Below are 16,047 nucleotides of genomic sequence, written 5' to 3' on the forward strand. Positions count from 1 at the left end.
TTTTCCCCTTTAGTCAATAAACATCTTTAAAGAAAGAATATGCATTTGTTTTGTCTTTGGTTGGCGCCAGGATGGAAAGCAGAGACTTTCCTTGCATTCTAATGCAGCTGTTATTCAGTCATAACATCGGCGCCAGCAGTCCACTCGGCAGACGTGATAGTAAATGAAGGCAGTCCAAATAGGTTTTCACCAGACTGGCTTCCAGAAATACTATTTTGTAATGAAGCTACTTTCCTCTTCTTCCTGCTTGGAGCATTCGCATTTTCAAGCTTTCTCTTTTCGTTCAAAGTATCATTTGGAATTCGTAAAAGTTAGCTAGTAGCGTGCTTGAAATGAGAAATACAGCAGCTATACGGCGGCTTTTAAACTGAAAGTCATGGAATTTGCTCAGGAAAATGGGAAAAGAGCAGCAGCAAAAGTATATAAGGTGCACGGAAAGAGTATATAAGTGCACGTGTTGGAGCAAACAACGTGATCAACTGGCAGCAACGAACAAAGCAAGACGTCCGTTTCGTGGTTCGAATGTAAATTTCCGAACTTAGAAAAAAATTTTATTGCGTATGTGCGTGATATGCGGGCTCAAGTGTAGGCAGTAACACGAAAAAATGTGCCAAATAAGAGCGCTTGCTGCGAACCGAGAATACATTCCTACATAGCAATTCAAGGCGAGTAAAGGCTGGTTGCGGCGAATGATAAAACGCAATGGATTTTGATACAGTGCGTCAGAACAGATTCTTTTCTAAAAATAATGTGTGCAAGATATTAAAAGAACCAACGTTTATTTAATTTGTATAAAAGTAAATGTTAAAACTGCAAGTGTTGGTTAATTTTGTGCCTCTATGTTGTCTGTTGTGCTCCTGTGCGAACTAATACGTGCTGACTGTTGATCACATAAACGGGGTAATTTAATGTGGATATATGTGGATATTTAATGTGGATGTATATGTGGATGGGAGAAAGTGAGTTTGTACATTTTAGGTAGCTTATTAGACAACTTTAAATTTTATACTTTTATTACGTATGGCACTTTCTTCCACTTAGAACTTAACTTGACTGTTTGAAATGAAATTAACTCCCAAAATTACTCACGAGAAAAAGCGCGACATTTGAAGGACCCGTGTAATGTCCGCACCTGCATTTTAGCGATGTAATTTTAGTAAAAACGTGCGGACATTACGTGAGCGTATACGGTATTCTGCATTGGACTTTAATTAAGGAGACAAATTTCGTGCATATGTATATTTTTCTAGAAATATTACTCTTGATTATGAAATAAAGACTACAAGACAGAAATAAGTAAAAACGAATTATAAAACACTATATAAGTAAGAATAAAAGCTTTATGGTTTCGTGAAACTAAAATTATATTCTTTTCCTTTAGGCTGCGGGGGTAATTTTACAAAGAGCAGAGGCCAGATATTTTCTCCTTATTATCCTTACATCTACGAAAATGTCATCTGCAATTATACCATTGGGAAAGCTGGGCAGTACATAGGAATACAGTTTGATAATTATATTAGTTCCCATAATGAAGAAAAAGGTAAACATATAATTATTCATTTTTCTGTTGTCTCTTTTCATGTATAAAGCGACTGTACTTTTTATTTTCTTAATTACGTAATTTTTTTGCATACCAATTTGGTTACCAGTTAACAGCTGTTTCTCATTAATATTGTGCATAACTTAAACATACAGTATTCTAATTGCCCAGATAATTACATTAAATGATTCTATCTCCGTCTCTAAACACAACAATCGCAGCACCATTAGCCTTTACGCAGACTCACTGCTTGCTAAAGTTTATAGTCAAGATTGACTTGAGTCTGATTTTAAGAATTAAAAATCAGAACTTTAACACTACGAAGTAAGAACAATAAAATTTGGAAGATGGAATACATCAGCATTATTTTTATATGCAATATTTCTCCATCATTAACTATTTCGCATTTCAGCACTGAGAGCTCACCAGTGGCCGAACAATGAGTGAGTGAGTGAGTGAGGTTATTGGCGCAAAACCAAATATGATTATAACACGCCAAACGCGAGGTGGGATGATCAAAATTGATGAAATTAAAATACAATAAATAAAAGCAGGTGGACAAATGTACCAAATCCAGAGGATGAAGTCATATAAGAACAAGGTAAAACACTAAAATCCAAGACACAGTCTTCAAAACAAATTACATTAGGTAAATTACATTAGTTAAGCCAGTCTCCTTTAAATAATAAAATAAATTACAATTGACCTCTCTTCCGATTAAACGGTCGAGAGGTGAGCCACAGCTATTAAAATATTTCTGACGAAGACTATTAAAACATGGGCACTCAATTAAACTATGACGAACTGTTAGACAAACATTACAATTCAAACAAACAGACTCATTCTCAGCCTTCGAAAGGTAATTACGTGTCACTCTAGTGCAACCAATTCTGAGGCGAGTCAAAAGAACTTCCTCTTTACGATTTCGAGCAAAGTCCTAATGCTCAATTCTAGGGTTTACATTTCTCAACTTGTTGTGAAGCTGAACGTCCCAAATTTGCTGCCATTTTTTTCGTATCTTTCCCTTGATGACAAAGCAGATGTCTCTAAAAGGGATGAGGCGACTGGACAGTTCAACAACAGATTTTGCTGAGATATCTGCAAGCTCATTTCTCTTTATTCCCGCATGCCCAGGAACCCAGCAGTACAGAACTTCATATCCTCGAATCGTGGCCGAACAATAAACTAGCTGTATACTGGTGATTCGACTTGGTCTAAAATCCTGGCAAACAAGCTTGCTGCATGGGAGGTTTTGTGGTTTTTCTCGATGTATAACGTAAATATGATCCAATTTTCCTTAAAAGATGCTCCACGAAAATTCTCCTTAGGTAGATAATCTTAGCTTTTTCGTAATCCAAATGAATAAACTGTTTCAGAGCTGAAGATATAGCAGAGAAATTGTTCAAACTATTGGGAGTTCGTAGATACAAGAAAGCCTAGCTCATTTGTATAAACCTAGCTCCTTTTGAATGGCCTAGCTCATTTGCATCATTTGAATAAACATTTTAGTTCCCAATGTGCTGGTGAAAAAATTTAGAAGCCCGAAGAATTTTCCGAGTTAAAAAAATGTACATTATTTCCTTCATAATAAAGCCACGGATGTATTATTTCAGACAGAATGTGGACATCCTCACATCATGGTATTTTCCATATGCCTGTATTTGTGCATCATTCGTTCTTTTTTTCAGTGAGGTTTCGTAAATACTTATCACTGAATCATCTTTTATTTTCTCGCTTTTCTTACATTCAAAGCACTGCATATTAAAAGCTAAATATCTACATACAGTTTGCAGCAACATTTCGGAAAGCATTCATTTATGCTTCTAACCACATTTCAAAAATTAATTTAAATGCTGATATTAATAAATGATACATTACTTGAATGATAATTTTATAGATATGTAAGGCATTTCTCCCGCCTTCCTAGCGTGCCATCGTGGTGTAGTGGTCAGCACACTGAGTCGGTATTTCAGAGGTCCGTGGTTTGATTCTCGGCGAAGGCGTTGCTAATTTTTCCTCTCTTCTGCTTCCAAAAATTCCCTAATGTCTCTACAGATAGTTCAGAAAATTTTAAAGTTTAATACAACAAACTAATTTTAATATTATATATAAGAAAATGGAAAGAAGCCATAAAGTCAATATGAACGTATTATTTGTATAATATACATATGATTACAACATACATATGATTTCAAACTCAAAGGATAAAAACAAGGTAAATATTACAAAATATCAAATATTTCGCATTATTCATTTAATTTACAACACGTTTCAAATTATGTAATACTTAATAGGAAAATTTTTGTTTTTAGTTGAGAGTGTGTATCGCTTCGGCATAATGACTTCAGTATAAACTTTCATCTTCAGCTAATTCTAATTTTATTTATTGGATTCCTTCAACCTGCGCTTCTCAATACCCTTTTGGTTTACGGCTCATTTTTATGCAAAATGAAATGCTCAACTCCCTGGAAATCCTTAACGATACTAATTTTAAAAGTGTGCAAGAAAATAAACCAATGATGATGACAGTGCGTTATTTGTATATTAATGAAATTAAAAGTAAATACACAGTTTTTAATTAATTATATGAAGGATATGAATACGGACTAAACTAGTAGCAAAATAAATTTAGTGAAAAGGAGAGCTTTACAAATATTACAATTCTTCAAACAAAAACTCGAACAAAAATTTGTGTTCTTTTTTAAAACGTCAAGGAGCCAGTTTGCATCAAAATTTTAAAAATCATTAATTTATTCTTTTTGAATTATTATTTTTAATAAAAGGTTTCCTCTTTTTCAGATATTAAAATTAGAAGAACTATTTTAAATGCTTGCTAAACAAACTGTATATCAGTTTTAACAGAACAGTTTATTAAACCTTAATTCAAATTTAATTCAGCTTTTACAAGTTTGACAGTTTTATACTTAATGGTATTTTAAATTCAATAACATTACTGTGACATTTTACAACTTTTGAACAGTATTACCAGCTGCGACAAACTAGTTATCGAAACCCTATTAACTGTCAGTTCGCTTGTAAGGATCTTAAGTTTTACTAACGTTTATTTTATTTTAAATCTTTACTATCACTTCTTATTTTCTACTTCCGGCCAGAATTATAAGCGTTAAGGTTTTTATGCAAAGTTTGTCTGGCGAACGCCAAGTATTTAAGTTGTGGCCTTTTGCCAAGCGAGAGAGAGGAAGCAGTTGAGTCAAAGCAGGCCGCTTACCTTAGAAGTTACGCAGTTGCTGTTTGCCTTCCAGGCCAGAGGTTTTAATCCTCTTGATAACTTTTAAACGTATTGTAGTGTTCTCAGTTATCTGTACTACATACGCCTTCCTGTTAATATAAGGCCAATCTTCCACGTTTATTATTCTAAAGTTAAATTAGAGTTTAGTTTTATTTTTATACCTTTACGTTAGACCCCGAGTAGCGGGTCGGTGTATCCCGAAGTACGGAAGTTATTGTATATAGAGAAAAATAAAGGGTTTTGTATACCCTTCGTCTGTATCCTGTCTACTTACCACAATTAGTGAACATAGCTTTAGTAAGCTCTCTGTTCCGAGTCAGGTCCTTGTATGTTCCCGAAAAAGGTAAGAAGGAACATTGACCCTGATAGTGGCGCCCAACGAAGAAGAATAACCATAGCCGAGTTTCAAGAAGAACCTGTGCTGCCTGCAGAAACGGCTCAGAATCCAGAAATGCCAGCTGCCGCCCTGGAAGGATTTGGTTACATCGTCCAGACCATGCGCGCTTCGATGAAACCAGAAGCAACATTTAAGGGAAACTCACCGGTAACCAGTTTTTTGGAAAAATTGGATGACCACTTCATGCTCTACCCCGTGCACGAGTTTCAAAAAGTTACCTTAGCTACCAGCGCTTTGAGGGGCCAAGCGCTTAACTGGTTCAAATGTATAGGCAGAAGTCTCTTGGGTCAAGCAGGAAGTCTCACATATACTTACGAAAATTTCAAGACTGCCCTACTAAAAGCCTTCCCTGTTGTAAGGGATCGTGCGAAATTAGAAACGGAACTTTTCAGTATATATCAACAAAGAATCGAAAACCTCTCGAGCTTTATTTTAAGAAAAATTCACGTTTTCAAACTCTTGTATGGAAACCGTCCGGATCCTGAAATAATTCAAGTGATTTTGCCGAGGTTACTGCCCCAAGTGCAAGACTTTATTGAATTAAGAAATCCGACTACACTGGAAAAGTTATTTGAGCTAGCAATCCAGTTTGAAAGTAGAAGAACGGCGGACGTCGAAAGAAGACGCCAGTATCAACAGCGAAACCAATTTCGTACGCCAAGACTACAGCATACTCAACCACATGGCTACGGAGAAAAAGCGAATCAGTGGGCAAGGAAACCCGAGCATTCAAAAACAGCCGGCGAACGTCGACAGTTCAATAGCAACCCAGGAAAAAAGTCTCAAGGCCAGTGGAAAAAGAAGGAAAGCACGGAAAGGAAAAATAATTTAAACTAAAACGGATTTCTGCTGACGAGAGGGTGCGGAAATCCGAAGGCCACGAAAACCCCTCTTCCTACAAGTTAAATACAGTAATGGTGAAAAATTTGACTTCCGAAGATTGAAGTCTTGGTGAATAATATCCCAGCCACCGCACTCCTGGATACCGGCGCGCAGTGTTCCTGTGTGGCAGAAGTTTTTTTTAGGAAGTATTTTCGCAAATACCGCATATATAATGCGGATAATACGACAGTGTTAGCGGCGACAGGAGAAAAATATAAGTGCGTAGGTAAAGTACCTTTGTATATCCGTATCAAGGACGAACAAGTAAAGGTGATGTTTTTTATAGTAAAGAATTTGCAAGCACACTTAATCCTAGGAATAGACTTTCTTTCAGACGCACAAGCTACACTGGATTTTAATGAAGCGTCTCTTAAGCTGACGATGAAACCAGTGCGTGTAGAAAAGGTTGAACCGCCAAGGTTAAATCTCGACCACCTGCCTAATGACGAGCAAGATAGAATCCGACAAGTGGCAAGTGAATTTGCTTCCTTATTTAGTGATATTCCAGGATTTACCCAGGTTACTAACCATAGTATTGACAAAGGAGATGCAATGCCAGTTCGTCAAAAACCATACCGGTATGATAAGAATAAGGAAAAAATTATAGAATGGGATATTACCGATATGTTACGGAAAAAGATCATAACGCCCATCTCAAGTAGTTATGCTAGCCCGGTGGTTTTATGTAAGAAAAATAATGACTATCCTTTGACGCATCCAAAAAGGAGGCGTTTCGCGATTGATTATCGTAAATTAAACTCCATAACTAAATATCCGGTATATCCGTTACCTATTATTCAAGAAATTCTAAGGAACATAACGTCTTATAAATATATGACGACTTTAGACTTAACGACTGGTTATTTTCAAATAGGGGTGAGGCCTGAGGACGTGCCTAAGACTGCTTTTATAACCAAGTCTGGCACTTATGCATTTTTGCGTATGCCGTTTGGCCTTTCAGGGGCCCCGGCAACATTTCAGCGATGCATGGACATTGTGTTAAGACCTGTTCTTGGAAAGTCCACATTTATCTATTTAGACGATATCATTATTACTAGTGATAATCTCGACCAACATGTACAGGATTTAAGACAGGTGTTTTCTTTATTAAATGAGGCCGGTCTAAAAGTTAATGTTGAAAAGTACAAATTTGCAGCCCCTGAATTAAAATATTTAGGTTACAAAATATCTCAAAAAGGAATCGAGACAGACGAATCAAAAATAATCGCTGTACAAAAGTATCCGACTCAAACACGGCAAAGAAGCTCTCTTCTTTTCTAGGACTTTGTTCATATTATAGGTCCTTTATAAAAGATTTTGCGGCTATCGCTGAGCCATTGTTAAAATTAAAAAGGAAAAAGGGCAAGATTCTCGTGGACAGCCGAAGCCAATAGTGCTTTCGAAAAATTAAAACAAGCATTAACGCAAGCCCCTGTGTTGAAATTTCCTGAAAAGGATGAGAATTTAGAAATTTCAGCGGATGCTTCGGATTATGCGGTAGGAGCGGTACTTTCGCAAAATCAGCAGCCCGTGGCATTTTTTAGCCGAACTTTAAATCAAACACAAAGAAACTATTCCGCGACCGAGAGAGAGGCACTTGCAGTTCTGTTAGCAGTGCAAAAGTTCCGAGTCTATTTTGGAAAGGCGCCGATAACAGTGTACTCTGATCATGCGGCGGTAACTAGATTGTACTCAGGGAAAAATTTATCCCCAAGGTTAATAAGATGGGCACTCAAGCTGCAAGAATATAATCTGGTAATCAAGCATACCCCCGGAAAGGAAAATATCGTAGCAGATGCCCTATCAAGAATTAAAATAGACGAACAAGTAATAACCGTAAAGGTGGCAATGCTTACAGCATGTACAATAAATTCCCGAGAAACTGTAATAACCGAAATGGGTAAGGATCCTGAGTTTCGAAGCATTTATGAGTATTTGAAGGATCCTGAAAATTTTAGCCACCACGATATTGTGGCGATAAGAAATAGGGCGGCCCATTACGAACTAATAGATGGTCTATTATTCTATACAAAACTACGAATTCCAACAACGAATTTCGACCTGTTATCCCAGCTAGTCTTAGATTAAATATCCTGCAGGAGCTCCATGACAGCCCTTTAGCTTCTCATGCTGGTATTCGAAAAACTATCCAACGCGTACGCGAGGCAGTCTACTTTCCTGAACTGCAAAAGTTAACAAGGGCGTATGTCCAGTCCTGCCCAACATGTCAAGCAGTTAATTATATTAATTTCCGCCCGGCCGGGTTTCTAAATAGTATTAAATCCGAATTTCCAAATGAAATAATTGGCATCGATTTATTGGGCCCTTTCCCAAAAAGTCAGTTAAATAAAAGTCGGTATCTCCTTGTTATGGTTGATCATTTTAGTAAATGGACCGAAATTGTTCCCTTAAAACGAGCCTCCGCGAAATTAGTTACCGATTCTATTTTAAATAAATATATTTTAAAATACGGGGCGCCCCTAAAAGTTATATAGGATAATGGTCCTCAATTTGTAAGTAATATATTTGAAGACATGTGCCAAAAACTGGGCATACGTCATTTAAAAATGGTCCCGTATCGGCCGCAATCAAATATAGCGGAACGGATCAATAGAAATATAGTGAAAATTATCCGTAGTTATGTTAAAAATTTTCAAAAAAGCTGGGATTACTATGTCAATGAATTTGCTTTCGCCCTTAGGACCGCAAAACATGATACAACGGGCAAAACTCCTGCTGAGTTATTTCTAGGCAGAAAGATTATAACACCGTTAGATAAATTATTTTATGTGCAACAAAGAGCCAAAAAAGAATACGGAAGTAGCACAAAGAAAACAGAAGCTCTATTATGATTTGAAACGACGGGGAGTAACTTATAAAGTAGGAGATGAAGTTTTAAAAATTAAGCATTCACTTTTTTCAGCACCAGAAGATAAAACTGCCAAATTTTTTCCACGATTTGAAAGACCATATGTTATAGAAAAAATAACTCACGCTGTAGTAGTGTTAAAAGCCAGAAATGGTGAAACCTGTTCCGCAAACATTGATCAAATCAAGCCCTACTTCGATCGTAATAAAATGCAAATATTTTCAGATCTTTTGCAGGATCCGGCACGGCAGACACCGCAGGCACAAGCTCCAGAGGTGGAAAAACGATAAATACAAGGGCAAGCCAATAAGAGGCAGGAGCAAGTGAAAAGAAAATTGCCCCGCGGAAAAATTGAAGGTAGCAAGAAAAAGAAGCCCTTCCACCGTCCAGAAAAGAGAGTTCACGAACACCCCCAGAAGGAAGAAGGGAGAAGGACGACGTATGTGAAGAGAACCAGGAGAAATGACGGCAACTATAACCCGGCTCTAAAACGGAAGATCGACTCATCCGACAGGACTCTCTGCAGTAAATGTAGCCGAACTGCGGAAGGGCCATCAGCGGCGAAGGAAAAGTTACAAGGAAAATTTGAACGGCCAACAACGAGGTCCAAACAGGAACACGACAGAAGTTTCCCGGTTCCGCCAAGACCAGCTGCCATCAAACGGCCAAGACCACAAGCAGAGGAGAAAAAGAAGGTATTCAAGGGTGACCGAACTGGTGAAAAAAGGAAGCTTCCAGAGGAAGGCACTGAAGGGCGAGCCCGTACAAGAAGGAGGATAAATCACACAACTATCTGCAATACCTTTAAAGACTGGGCCCAGAAAAGGATGTCCGAATATCACAAAGATAAGTAAAATTTTATGTTACTTTGCAAACTTAAGTTAATCTTTCATTCTTACTGCAAGTAGCAGATTTCAAGAAGTTTTACCTCATGCGAGGTCTACCTTTATTGCCAAAAGGGCGAGAAATGAGTTGTTACCGATTTTCGTATTATGTTTTTAAATTACTCGCGCGTAAAACTAAAGTTGATGTATAATAGCGTTGTGTAAAGACTTAAATATTGTAGAAAGTTATTGTATAAATATTATTTAAAACATTCTGGCAAGAAAGAAGTTTTAGTCTGAAAGACTTTTTGAAATGTATTATTTCAATGTAGAAAGAATTGGCACTTGCTTTGAAAAGAATAGAAGTTAACAATGTACTACTAATGTATGTTTTCAAATGTGTAAAATTAACGGCATGTTAATATGTTCTGATATACAATGTGAACTGTTATTTTAAATGTTAAGAAATACCGTGATATGGTAAAAGTGAAAGTAATGTTAAATTTTTTTTTTATTCGTGTGACTGTAAAAAGACTAAATCATGGTGAATATGTGTTAAAGGTTGAATGATGTAGTTAGGCTCTCTGACGCTGCACTTCAGAGTTAGCCACTTTCAGAATAGTACCTCAGGGTTTAGAGTTGAAATTAGGGTGTGTTACGAGGTCTTGGTATGTTGAATTTTAACACGTTAGTGTTTTGATTGTAGGAGGAAGTGTTGAACACATAGACATAAACACATCCGTGTTTGGTGTTCTTTTACAACACATGTCAGAGAGCACGGGGAGAGATAACTAAAATAGTTATGAATGAAATAAGAATGTTAAGAGAAATATAATTATACATGTTACTTGCCATTTCATTGTGTAACATTTCATTAAACTAGTTTTCCTTCCAGATCTCTGGAAGGAACCAGAATTGAATAAAAGCTCCTGTTTAGATGCAGTACAGATGAAAAAAAAATTGTTGTATATCCTGGGAGCTGCTTGTGTAAAAACAAATTTCTTTCTTTTAAATTTCTAGTTTCTAGCGAAAAAATATTTGTAAAAGATTGCCCTCGCGTTAGATTCTAGAGCTAAAAGTTTTCAACAAGGTCGTTTTAGACCTCAGTTTCAAACTAATTAACTCTGGCGGGAAGTATGTAAGGATCTTAAGTTTTACTAACGTTTATTTTATTTTAAATCTTTACTATCACTTCTTATTTTCTACTTCCGGCCAGAATTATAAGCGTTAAGGTTTTTATGCAAAGTTTGTCTGGCGAACGCCAAGTATTTAAGTTGTGGCCTTTTGCCAAGCGAGAGAGAGGAAGCAGTTGAGTCAAAGCTGGCCGCTTACCTTAGAATTTACGCAGTTGCTGTTTGCCTTATTTACGTTTATTATTCTAAAGTTAAATTAGAGTTTAGTTTTATTTTTATACTTTTACGTTAGACCCCGAGTAGCGGGTCGGTGTATTCCGAAGTACGGAAGTTATTGTATATAGAGAAAAATAAAGGGTTTTGTATACCCTTCGTCTGTATCCTGTCTACTTACCACAATTAGTGAACATAGCTTTAGTAAGCTCTCTGTTCCGAGTCAGGTCCTTGTATGTTCCCGAAGAAGGTAAGAAGGAACATTGACCCTGATACGCTTAAAAATAGAGAAACTGATATCCGCTTTGCTTGTATGCGTGCTCATCACGGTTTCTATGGAAATGAAAGAGCTGGTTTCTTAGCTAAAGATGCCTTAAATTTACCCACTGATATCAACATTAGCATTCCAAAGAGCTACTGGAAGTCCTTTCATAAGAAGCTTTTAGCGAAGTGAAATGAGGAATATATTTCATCTTGTAATGCTGAGGTCACCAGAAAGTTCTTTCCTTCTATTTATCATAGACTGCATTCCGAGTCTTTCCTCTCTATAAATTTTAAGTTTCTCAATTTTTATCTGGTCACGGTAAATTTGCAAGTTACCTGTTTCGTTTTAATCTAAGATACAACAATTTATGTGAATGTTCAAAAAGAGTACCTCAGGATGTGGAACATTTGATTTTTTCATGCATTACATTTGATGTCCCTAGATTATGCTTGCAGAACTATTTGAAAATGTTCGGAGTGATTTGGCCAGTGAACTTATCTGTTTTCGTTAAGGGGGCTCATACACCTTAAAACCCATAAGATCTTCGAATAGGTGACTGTTGCAAGAATTGGGATAACTTATTTATTTTAAAAGCAATTACTTCCAACCTTTTACAGCTGACTACATAATATAGCTGCTTTCTGAAATATATTCATCAGAAAGTTTGTGTTGCCACAAATATTTTTATAATTTAATCCGCTTTGTGACAACATTTTTCGTCATCTTTCCACCTTGTGCGCACAGTTTAAAACATTCTGTTGCATAATTTAATTCCATATTTAATATATAGCTTTTAAAACATTTGGGAACTACTGTGAACCTAAAATTCTAAAAGTTTCATGTTAAATTTTTATTTTATTTTGAGTTGAGTTTATAAAATGTATTTTATTAAAACAATTTTTAATGTTTTTGGGCATAAAATTTTTCAATATTAAAATATTCATCAGATTTTTGGTTCAGTTAGAAAATAGTGCCCATATAAAGAATTCCATCCAATTTCAAGTATGTACCATTAGCCATTTTTAAAATATCATGTGCGCGAAGTGGAAACATGGCGAAATATTTGCTGTTCTCTCCAGATTGCTGTTCTCTCCTTTTGTTTGCTTTACTTATGCATGTAACTTTTAATGTTTCAGTTAACTTACTTAGCCTTCGTTATGCGAAAACAATTAACTAACTTGTAAGCCCCGTGTTGAACATATGAGGTGCACGGGGATTCTGTATGTTTTCAAACAAAAACAAAACAAAAAAAAAAAAACCTACTTTTTTGGTAGTGTAATCGTGATTGGTTTCAATACTGAGTCAAGAGATCGTGAAAAATGATTGACATTTCTTTTAACGATCTTTAGATTTCCAATCATTGAGACTACAAAAATAGACTTATCTTTATTACTCTGTATAGAACAATAGCGATTAAACAGAGTAACACGTCAATTCTTGTATTAATTGTGTAGAGACATTAAGATTTTTGTAAAGCAGAAGATATAAAAAACCAGCAATGGCCTTGCCGGGACTCGAACCACAGATCTGTCGAATACGCGCCGAGCGTGCTGACCGCTACGCCACGAAGGTATGCTAAGAAGGCAGTAGAAATACCTTATATACTCCCGATTTTTAAAGGGCGAATAGGGATTAGGGGACCCAATCGCCAAATCCTGGCAGTGTAGAATCATCAACCACCACCTCATTTAGTTCGGGCGCCATTGTAGAGACATTAGGATTTTTCTGAAAGCAGGAGATGTGAAAAATGAGCAATGCCCTCGCCGGGACTCGAACCATGGACCTCTCAAATACACGCCGAGATTGCTGACCATATATATATATATATATATATATTGAAAAAGAAATTGTAAAGTTAACAAGTAATTAGACGTAAGACCCTATTTTGTCTTAAAAATTTTTGCGCATAATGCTGCAAAAAGATATCTACCTGCTACTATCTACTGCTAAGATATCTACCGCAAAAGTTTCTACCTGCTATTATTATAATATATATATATCCACTCTGTTACTCGGCTCAGTGAGCTCAATTTCTTTATTCTCATATGCTTTATTCTCATATTGTAAATTGGGCATTAATTATTAAATTATGTTGTTCTTATCTTACGGTTAAGCTTTTTATGCCTTTAGTAAATCTGCATGCAGTATTTGTAGAATTATCAACAATTTAAAAGTTGTTTGCATTCCTAGCATGTTTTTTCCATTTTTTATACATATTTCTAAATATCTGCTCTATTTCTGAGAGAATACTGTAAACATAAAAATGCATGTGTTTGGTGTAAGTACGAGAAATTATGTCTAATAATTTTTACGATATCGGTGTCATATTTGTTTACATTTGTAACTTAGTAGAAAAGCGGGTTTGTTGCCAATCTAGAGAAACTAATCTTCGCAACAAAAAAGATAACGCCTTCTTTTATTATTGCGAATTAAATCATGCTTAATCCATTCTGGAGTTTATTCGAGGAAATAAGTGTTTAAGATTTACTTTTAAGGGTTTCAGATTAATTTGCAAATTGTAATATAGATATTTTGAGTTTATGTATTTTTGCCTTGTCGCAAAGGGAGTCTGTTGTGGTTTATGCGCTATCGACTAAGCAGATTTAATTATGTCCAATAAGTTTAAATGAAATGCAAGAAAAAATGCGTATAATTTAATATTCTGTACAAGGAAATCATGTGATGTACACATCTGATATTTTAAGTAAAGCAATAAAAGCTCTTAAATGAGATATTGGGCATATTCTTTTATTTTATATTTTCTTCACACTACTTTCTAGCATGTTTACACCAGTGTTTGTATATATATATATGATGTACCAGCTTTTGTCCTAAATAAATAGATTGCTGAAGAAATACAAATGTAGTCGTAGCTTAAATTATGAGACGATAAGTTTAGAAAACATGATCCATTTATTATTATTCAGGAGAAATAGCAGTTACAGAATCAGATATCCGGAGTAAATAAAAAGAATTACTAATAACTTTTTGTATGAAGTTTACTGCATCGAGACATTTAAGAAAAAGCCCCCGATATTCTTTTGCGAGTCCTTTTATAGCCTCTGGAAAGGCGCAGCTTCCAAGAAATGACGTGAGCCTCGTCAACCAATCCAGTTCGCTTTACATATTTCCAGAACATTCTATAACTGTACGTGTAGAAAAGGCGGGAAAAACAACTTGACTACGGGGATGTGGATTTAATTCCACGTACTTTCAAATAAGAGACCATCGCCATTAAAAAATGAAAAGAACATGCAGTTAGAATTTTAAGTGTATTCTTGACTATGGAATTTTATTATTACATATATATATATATCAATTTTATACCAACTGATCTTTTTACACTTCTATATGCCCTTGGTTATTTCCCTAAAATGTTTTAAATGTCAAGAGTAAAGTTTGCAAATTTCCAAAATTCACTTCATATTACGTTATCAGGTTCAGTGTTCCGCCTTACTTGCTTTGGGAACATTCAAGAACCTTACTCGGAACAGGGAGCTTACTAAAGCTATGTTCAATAAATGTGGGAAGTAGACAAGATACACAGGAAGGGTATACGAAACCCTTTATTTTTCACTCTTTACAATAATTTCCGGACTTCGGAATACAGAGACCAACCACTTGTGGTCTGAACGTAAGAATATAAAAATATTAACTAAAGTCTAACTTAACTTTGGAATAATAAACAAGGGCCTACGTGGAAGATTGGCCGTATATTAACAGGAAGCCGTATGTAGTACAGAGAACTGTTAACACTACAATACATTTAAAATTATTAAGAGGATTAAACCTCTGGCCTGGAAGGCAACAAGCAACCGAGTAAAAACTGCTAAGGCAAGCGGCCTGCTTCGACTAACTCCTTCCTCTCCTTGCTTGGCAAAAAGCCACAACTTAAGTACTTGGCGTTCGCCAGACAAATTTGCATAAATAAGTCAAAGCTTTTAATTCTGGCCGGAAGTAGAAAATAAGAAGTGATAGTAAAGATTTAAAATAAAATAAACGTTAGTAAAACTTAAGATCCTTACATACTTCCCGCCAGAGTTAATTAGTTTGAAACTGAGGTCTAAAACGACCTTGTTGAAAACTTTTAGCTCTAGAATCTAACGCGAGGCCAATCTTTTACAAACATTTCTCACTAGAAACTAGAAATTTAAAAAATTTGTTTTTACATTATCAGGTCCATGGACAATTACTTTTCATCTGTACTGCATCTAAACAGGAGCTTTTAGTTGAAATCTGGTTCCTACCAGATATCTGATAGGAAAACTAGTTTAATGAAATGTTACACAATGAAATGGCAAGTAACATGAATATTTATATTTCTCTTAACATTCTTATTTCATTCATGACTTTATTTTAATTATCTCTCCCCGTGCTCTCTAACATGTGTTGTAAAAGAAAACATCAAACACGAATGTGTTTATGTATACGTGTTCAACACTGCCGCCTACAATCAAAACACTAACGTGTTAAAATTCAACATAACAAGTCCTCGTAACACACCTATCTTCAACTCTAAACCCTGAGGTATTATTCTGAAAGTGGCTAACTCTGAAGTGTAGCGTCAGAGAGCCTAACTACATTCATTCATGACTTTTAACACATATTCACAATACTTTTCTCTCTTTTTTTTTTTTTTTTTTTTTTTCAGTCACACGAATAAGTTTAACATTT

The 16,047-nt window shown here is 35.7% G+C and overlaps 1 protein-coding gene across 1 annotated transcript in view; it reads left to right on the forward strand.

Moving 5' to 3' along the window:
• The window catches only part of LOC146999393 (CUB domain-containing protein 2-like), a 52,025-nt gene that overhangs the window by 26,361 nt on the left and 9,617 nt on the right, over nt 1-16,047 (forward strand). Inside the window, exon 10 of the mRNA XM_085823920.1 lies at nt 1,382-1,540. Coding sequence (XP_085680046.1) covers nt 1,382-1,540 — 159 coding nt within the window. The remainder of the gene's footprint in view (nt 1-1,381; nt 1,541-16,047) is intronic.

Source organism: Stegodyphus dumicola, chromosome 1, assembly GCF_044657685.1.
Source record: "Stegodyphus dumicola isolate Sdum_Otavi_A_Nest chromosome 1, ASM4465768v1".
Taxonomy (NCBI): domain Eukaryota; kingdom Metazoa; phylum Arthropoda; class Arachnida; order Araneae; family Eresidae; genus Stegodyphus; species Stegodyphus dumicola.